The sequence below is a fragment of the Phragmites australis genome, chromosome 5 (genome assembly GCF_958298935.1).
Source record: "Phragmites australis chromosome 5, lpPhrAust1.1, whole genome shotgun sequence".
Lineage (NCBI taxonomy): Eukaryota > Viridiplantae > Streptophyta > Magnoliopsida > Poales > Poaceae > Phragmites > Phragmites australis.
Window position 1 is genome coordinate 26,853,187 of NC_084925.1, and position 8,920 is coordinate 26,862,106.

General features: G+C 39.1%; 1 protein-coding gene across 1 annotated transcript; it reads right to left on the bottom strand.

Moving 5' to 3' along the window:
* Positions 1 to 1,575: 1,575 nt before the first annotated feature.
* Positions 1,576 to 3,307, bottom strand: LOC133917532 (E3 ubiquitin-protein ligase PUB23-like). Its single transcript, XM_062361415.1, has one exon. The coding sequence runs from the start codon at positions 3,145 to 3,147 to the stop codon at positions 1,831 to 1,833; it is 1,317 nt and encodes a 438-aa protein (XP_062217399.1). The 5' UTR covers positions 3,148 to 3,307; the 3' UTR covers positions 1,576 to 1,830.
* Positions 3,308 to 8,920: the final 5,613 nt, after the last annotated feature.

Here is an 8,920-nt window from a genome sequence, read left to right on the forward strand (position 1 = left end):
CCTGAACTTGCAGAAACTAACGCCTTGCTCAACTGGTGGTTCAGCTGTAAGAAACCGTCGGGGAACATTAGTTCCCGCGTTAAGCATTTCACATGACATCAAACAATCGTTTCTTTTAAACGATCAAACCCAACAAATTAAGCAATTTCTACTGCCTACTTAGAGGACTTTCGTGTCTATTCTTTTGTCTAGGATAATAGAGAAAGAGATCAGCTGATGGATTCAGGCATTCAGCTGCGCTGTTTCCACTCCAAATACGAGGAAAAGGTCATGTGCGGCTAATCCAATTGAGCCAAGAGCCCAAGCGTGTGACTAGCATTCATTTTTTTTATTTGATTTGGTACCTGATCGCTGCATTTTTCTCCTCAAAAGATAAAATGATCTATGCATGCTATATCTAGTCAGATTTTTGTGTGGCGGCTGCTTTAGGTCATCTAGAAGCGAGTAAGAGACAATGGTTGAGAAAGAAACTAAGTGAAAGGTGTATATGCTAAGTCATTCAGGCGGTATGTATGTTGCAGCCATGAAGCAAAAGTAACAGCGGGCCAAACTGTATTAAGTTCGAATTTAGTATTCTTCGACTCAATGGAAAGTAATATGCAGCCACCGAATGCTTACACAGTTCAGTTTAGCTATGTTTGCATATGCTGAATGAAGGGAACAGAATTGCAGGGCCATAATATGGAAAAAGAAAAGTCGTCATGATCTTAAAACAAATATATTTACAAAAGGATAATCTGGGTAATTACGGCTCCAAAATTTGTTATTTGTAAAAATGTCGTGTGTCTCACTAGCACGTGGGAAGACCCACATGTCACCATCACACACGATAGCATTTTCCAAAGGTACAAACTTAGCAATGGCACAGGGACACCGGAATTTTGTAAGGTTCTTGCGAAATGTACTGTAATATTCTTGTAAAGTTGTTGTGTTCCAAAATGCGGCCCTAAATTTTTTCATGTCCTAATTAACCAAACTAAACTACTATAATCTTGAAAATATTTTAGTCAAGCCGTTTCCACATAATATTGTTTCTTCAGAATTTTCTCAATTCAGGAACTAATGTTTATACACATGTATCCTGCAGAAAGAAATATAATTAATTCTCTATTATAATTCAAATACAATTTGAGCAAATGTTAAAGTCACCCTGATCAAGTAACTAACATGAGCGTAACAAAAGTTTTACTTGATACTCATCTTTCTATAGTTATTGCTCCATGATTTTGGCTGTTATTCATGATCCCGCTAGTGACTTACAGTAATGTCGTATCGTTTGTGTTTTCAAGAAAAATCGAACATACATAACAGCGTAACTGTAATGGACTAGAATAAAGATTACAATTAAGATAATTCTTAGCACAATCAAACACAAACTACGATATCACAATTAAATCACATTTTACAGCTGCCTAGCTATCCTAGCATATAATGATTTGGTGACATGCATCCATGACATTGAATACCAAAACCAGATGAAAACAGGACAGTATTATTCTACTGTTCATTGACAATGTGCCCCTGTTGCAAACTAGCACAAGTATCAGAATTATCACATGAAATGAAATACTTGAATTGAGAATGCATAGCTTGATTTATTCCAAATGTACATTATCTAATGATCTACATCCATCAATAGATACATTTCGCCCATTAAATTGGAGACTATATATCAATAACATAAGAAAAATACATTATTTTTTGTTGAAACAAATAAAGAATTTGTACATCTACTAACCAAAACGTTTTAGTGAAAAACTAAAAAGGAGAATCAAAACGTATGCTCCTTTCATGTACAAATTATCAATGTAATGCACATGACATGGTGTATCAACAAGGGTATGATGCCTTCAAGTGTGCTGGCAAGCATGGCGAGTCCTTCCAAACCCTAGTGTGCGCCTTAAGCATCTCCTTTGCCCTGACCCTGGCCCTCTCGCCGGCATCCACCTGCAGCACCAGCAACAGCTTGGCCACCACCCCGACGGCAAGCATCTCCTGCAGCACAGCCGGCGTCGGTGAGTGCCTCGCCACGGCGTGGAGCGCGCGCACGGCGCTCTCGGTGGCGGCCAGGGACACCCGCATCGCTTTCTTAGACACGACGGCCAGCCCCGCCGGGTGCGCGACTAGCTCAGACCGCCCCTCCGCGCAGCCGCAGAGGTGGTCGACCACAATCACTGCCAGCTCTGTCACGCGCCGGCCGCCCTCGTCGAGGAGCAGCTCGACCAGCGCGGCCACCGCGCCGGCCTCGACGGCCTTCACGCGGTTCCGGCCCCACGGGCACAGGCGGCAGAGCACGTGAAGCGCCGCCCTCACGGCCTTGGAGGACACCCGGTCCACGACCACCCGTACCACCTCCTGCACCAGCTTGGCGCTCACCGTCGTCAGCCGCGCTGGCTCCATGACCGCTGTCAGCGCCTTCAGCAGAAGGATGCCGTACGTGCGCGACCGGTAGCTCGGGCGGCGCAGGACGGACGCCAAGGTGTCCAAGAAGTCGCCGTCCTTTTCTAGGATCTGAGCCAGGCTCTTCTCCGACGGCTTGAGCGAGTAGAGAACGCTGAGCGCGTCCTCCTCCTGCGAGCTCGTAGACGTCGGAGAATCCGGCTCCTCCAAGAACTCGTCGGCATCTTGGTCGGCATGCTTTGATGATTTAGACGTGGAGCGGCTGGTGGAAGAGTGCTTAGTGACGACAGAGACGAGGAACTCGACGGCGCCGGGGGTGGCCTTGACGCAGCGCCTGTTGCGGTCGCTCTCGGCGACGATGGCCTTGATCTCCCTTAGCGCGGCTACCTCATTCCCCTTCCCGCCGTGCCGGCCCTCGTCGAGGAGCGCGGCGACGCGGCAGGAGTCGAGGGGCGGGCGCGGGGTCGGGAATCGCTCGACCTGGTGCGCGGCGCACCAGGCCTGGATGAGACGGCGGAGCGTGTGGTTGGGCGTGGCCTCCCGCTCGTGGGGCGCGAGCGCGCTTCGCGTGACGGGGCAGGTAGCGTGGCCGTCGGAGAAGAGCCAGCGCTCGATGCTGGCGCGGTCGTAGGTGATGCCGGTGGCGAGCGTGACCGGGTCGCGCATGACCTCCAGCGAGATCGGGCACAGGAAGTAGTGCGGCACCTCGACCGCCGCCGACGAAGACGACGACAGGGAGAGCTCCATCTTGCGGTTAGTCTACGTGTGATCGGAATGAGGTACGGTGGTCGAGGAATCGGTTAATAGCTAGCTCGCGACGGGAGAGATCGTAGATCGATGAGGGGCGCGGAGAAGAAGATGGAGCTAGCTGTTTGTTGGGATTTGAACGAATGGAAGGGGAAGCAAGGGCGCGCGTTTTTATAGGTGTTGGATTGGAGGGCGGGAGGAAGGGAAGGGGATGCGAAAAAGTCAACCCGTGGCGGGGCGTGTTGAGTTTTTACGTGGGGTCAACGAATGGAGGTGGGTTGTTGCGGTGGCGTGCGTTAATCGATGGAGCAATTAATTAATTAATGTGGGAAATCCATGAACTCGATCCCGTAAGTTACCCCTGTTTTCACTGTCCTCCTGGTAGATCATATTTTGACCTTGACATTTTCAAAAGTGGATATGCATCCGTAAACCCTTGGGTAATTAAGGCTCTTGTTTGCATCTATTTAAATTATTTTTTAATGGAATCCCACTCGGATACACGAGATTGAATTAGGGGACGTAGTGACTTAATTACACGGTTCTATGGATTCTCCTACCGGTTAATCAGTAATTAATTATACTTTGTGTGGAGGGAGGTAAAATGGGGTGGGGTGGGGCCTACTTTGGTCTGAGGTCGGTGTTGGGTTGTGGAAGGTAAGGTACGGCTGACCATGCATGGAGGTTTGACTTTTAATTGATCCCTTCCGTGGTCTCTTCGATCGTTTCTTCAACGTGAAAGATTCCGTTCCAAGGTTGAAGTTCATGCGCTGCTCAATTAAGAAGGCTTGAGAACATGCGGAATATACTTGAAGATTCGATCAAACTTTTAAAATTTTATTTATAGTTTTTTAAAATATTTAGTTTGAAAATATAAAAATTATATGTGCAAATTTATTTAAAAAATATTTTCATGATATTATATTTTTATTAGATATTATAGATATATTTTAATAAAAAACAATAATCAAATTTACATGTTAAAAACCATAAAAACAAAAATCATAATGTATTTTTGATCAGATGAATAGCTATTTGATCATGAATGGTTATGTATGGATGAGCATATATATATCCCAACCAACCGGTTCAACGTAGTAAGCCGCATGTTCGCTGCGGAACAATTCTAATTTTCAGATCCAGAGGATGTTTAATTGCAGCGCAGGGCAGCAGAATTCGTGTGAAAATTCCCTTCGTTCTGGAAAGGCTTTTAGGATCATATGTGAAAGAGAGTGAGGGGGAAAAGGTGAAAGCACAAATTCTTAATTGCGAATTGGAAAAATATGCCAATCCTTGCTGGAGGAAAACATTCAGAGGGGAAAAGAATACTAAATTAACAGTATTGTTTTGCAGGCACTAAGGTGTGTTTGTTCTTCGTACTGAGATCTTTCGAGTTATATCATATAAGTATGCTAAGTAAAATTATATTTATTAAAAAGTATTTGATTAGTTATATCTATTTTAATAGATGAAACTAAGTTTTTATTTGGTTGATTAAATTTGATGTCACATGAGTGAATATAAAAGTTAATATTGTGATTGATTACTCGTATAAAATAATTTTATAATACTAATAAGTAGACTCACTTACATGAACAGATGTAGATGTTGTATCTCTCACGATTGGTTGCGTAGTGAAGTTTGAATCATCACTTTCAAGTTAAAATAAAACTATATATTTATATCTATCAGATCAAAATAAAACAGTAAATATAAATAATCATATTTTTTAAAAAAATTATTCGTATTTACCAAACAAAAAGACATTCGAGCTCCCAAATGCACCGAAGCGTCGGCCACTGCGCAGCTATCGACCCGGTCCCGGCTTCTCCCCTGCACAACTGGGCCCACATGTCGGGCCTGTTTGACCGACCCAGAGCCGCCTCTCAAGGACTCGTCTGCCACTCTGCCCTATTATATCCGTCACGTGCCGTGCCGTGCATCTCTGACCGTTTGTTTGCCACTCCACCACCTGCGGATTTTCGTTTTTCACAGAGCATATGGATCCCTTCTTGTTCCGCTGTTTCCGACGCTCATCCCACTCGTGCCTCTGATCGGATCACAATAAACAACTGACACATAAAAATTAGTGCCGGTTTATTACGACCAACCGATGTCGATTAATCAGCAAAGAAACCTGCTGGGGTCAATTTATTAAAACTATGACCTTGCAACCTCGATCAACTATGATGTATAACTGGTTGATAACGTGCTAATTAAGGAAAGGGATAAGAGCGAAACTTAAGCCGAAATAATACTAATACCATTTTATTATATATCTAATAATATATATACAAATTTATATCTTTACTACTTAAAAAATACGTAAGTGATTCTGGCACCAGGCAAGACGTCCAGTCTCCAGTCCTATAGACTACACCTAAACTTCGCAGAAATTACCAACCTTATGTCACTTAATCTCTACTACTCCGCTCGTATGTGTTTCGCTCCCAGAAATCCCGCTCCCGTGTTTCGCCTCAGACTCGCGCGTCCACGTGCCCAGCGCACTACGCGTCATACACGTCAGCCACCTCCTACAACTCATGGCTGATATCCGCACATAAGCGGACCCAATAACTAGTAATTAGTATAAATAGATTATTGGTAAAAACTTTATTCACTCTAATGCCAATACACCACTCAAGCTATATGTAACTGTGCACCTGGAAAGAGGTGCTTCAAGCGTTATTCCCATGTGAACGGTCAGAGTTCACCAATTTGTTTGACATTTGAAAATCAGATCCTAGCAAATTTTTGAAATTCGCGAATATCACGAAAGCCACTTAAAATTCGGTAAGAATTTGTTCTAAGAGAAAAAATCGGCCGAATCCACATTTGGTAACCGCTTGATTTAGACCGAAAACAAACTGCATTACACCAAAAACTGACTGCATTTTTCACATTGAACACATTTTGAATGAATTTGTTGAAAATTGTTTGATTTTACCAATTTAACTAGCGAATTTCCCGAATTGCAGTGAAGTTCTTAAAAAAAATCTAAAAAAATAGTTCAACCTTGTAAAATTAATAACTAATTCATCTGAGCTTCAAATCAAGTAAAACAAATTTTGTTGGTTTCGTTATAACATTATCTACATGATAAAAGTATTTATACTCATAAAAATATTAAATATTTTCTGTGAGAAAATGTATTTGCTAAACCTAGTTAAATCATGAAACCAATTTTGTTATTCTTCTTACATGATCCTTTGTATTTTAAAAATATATAAACTCATAAAATAGTTATTTTAATATGCATGATTGTGTAATGTGTTGCGACTAGATTAATTTATAACTAACCCATCACACCTTTATAACAAGTGAAACCACTTTTATTAGTTTACTTATACTATTATTTATGTAGAAAAAATAATGGTAGATATGAAAAAATTATTACAGTGCTGTTTTTTAATATGTTCACTTTATGCTTGTGAACTTTGTAAAAATCAGGAGAAATTAATAAAACTCTAAATGAAGTAAAATCAATTATAAAGAAAGATATGTCTTAAAAAAATATGTGTTTGTATGTTAAGCTTTTTCTTAACGTGATGGACTAAATCATCCTGTTCATACGGTCCATTTCAATATTTTTCTTTTTTTAAACTTCCTCTTCATAAAATATGATGCAAACGATATTATTTTTGAAAAAAAGATCACAAAAGATCTTAAATTGTCTCTAGTATTTAAAAAAATATGATTATTTATTTATTTATTTAATTTTGTTGAATTCAAATTTAAAAACCGATCGATTTTTAAATATGGTACGGACCAAATTGACCGATATTCATGATATTTTGGGTGGTTTTCAATGAATTTTTGAACCCTATGAACGGCTAGACAATTAATTACCAAAACTTGTTGATATATACCACTAGTTGTGCAGTTCACGTGAACATATAAAAATATTTTTCACGATGAATAAAGTAATACTCCATCATTCTTTTCATTTGGGACAGCTGCCCTAGCACATACTACTAATTACTAGTACATGCATAGTATTTGCCCTAAGCTCGGAGGATCATCTATCACGTGATTAATTCAGGACCACAGTATGCAAACAACGTGGTAATTATAAGACCGATGTCGGGGCTAGCTTTTGGCAGATGTCAAAAAGAGAAAAAGATGGAATGGGAACACAATTGCGCACGTGAAAGGAGTGCACGATGCATGGATCCATTGGCGGAAGGAACAGACGCGGCGGCCGCCTTTTGTTTTCTTGTCGGCACGATTGATCCTATACGAGTTTTTTTTATTTTATATTTTTTGGATTAAAAATTTAAATAAATAGATTTCTCGTAAAAAAATTAAAAACTAGACGTCTACCGCCCTCTTAGGAGACGATAAGGGCCTAACCGCCCTCTAAAAAAACGGTAAGCAGTCCCATAAATTCTTACTGCCCTATCAAAGGTGGGTAGACTTACAACCTCTGAAGGGAGGTAAGTACATTACCATGGTAAACAGTATTCTAAAGTTTAATTTTCCTCATATATTCTCTATTTAAAATAGTGATGTTTTGTTACTCCAAAAATTCTAAAACTTTTTGTACGTGTTACATAATCCATGTGCAACCCATTTTAATTAAATTCACCCAAAAATACTGTATATAATTTAAACTAAAATTCTCCAAAAAAGGCTACTTTTATAACTTCTAGCAATTGTTAGGGCCTCAAATAAATTTCTAAAAATCCGGTAAAATTTACTAATATTATTTTTATGTGATGTGATAATTTCTAAAATTATTTTAAGCCCTAGATTATATGGTAAAAAAGTGGATTCCTTTGTAATGCACCATTTATATCTATTTTTATAATTTCATGTGATATTCTTCTTTTAACTTAATTTGAATTAAACATATATAAAAATAGTGCTAAAAATAATTTTAGAAATTATCACATCACATAAGAAGAATATTAGTGAATTTTACAAGTTTTTTAGAAATTTATTTGAGGCCCTAACAATTGCTAGAAGTTATAAAAGTAGCCTTTTTTGGAGAATTTTAGTTTAAATTATACACATTATTTTTGGATGAATTAAATTAAAATGGGTTGCACATAGATTATGTAACACTTACAAAAAGTTTTAGGATTTTTGAAGCAACAAAACATCACTATTATGAATAGAGAAGATAGGAGTAAAATTAAAACTTTAGAATACTGTTCACCGTGTTCATGTACTGTAGCTTACTCTAAAGGGGCGGTTAGGGTTTACCGTCTTGGAGGGCGGCAGGCGTTTAGTTTTGTAATTTTTTCTACGAGAAATTTATTTATTTAAATTTTTAATGAAAAAAATATAAAAATAAAAAAGCTCGATCCTATACCATAGCTTCGAGGTAGCGTGGCCCATAAGGCCCATAGGGCCACAGTCCACTCGCTCAGGTAAGTTTTTTTTCGTTTTTTGTTTATTTTTTCTTCTAAATTTTATTAGTAATTCATTATTTTACTGATTTTAATTTTGTGTTTTTTATGCACTGAACATTTTGAAATAGTAAATTCAACATCTTTTAAAATCTAGTGCAACAATTTTTAAGCGCTAGTTCCACATTTTGTCTGAAAATGTTGAAGCAATGTATTAAAAATGTTGATTTTTTTAAAATTTTTAAAAATATGAATAAATTATTTATGTTGGATCTCATTTTGTTGCATTAAGTCTAAACTACACGGTGGTTTAAACGGATTCAAAAATGGACTAATTGTTTGAGAGAAAAATGGATTTTAAGTTTGCAAATAAACCCACAAATCCCGCCAATGAACCACGAGTTTTTTTTTTATATATT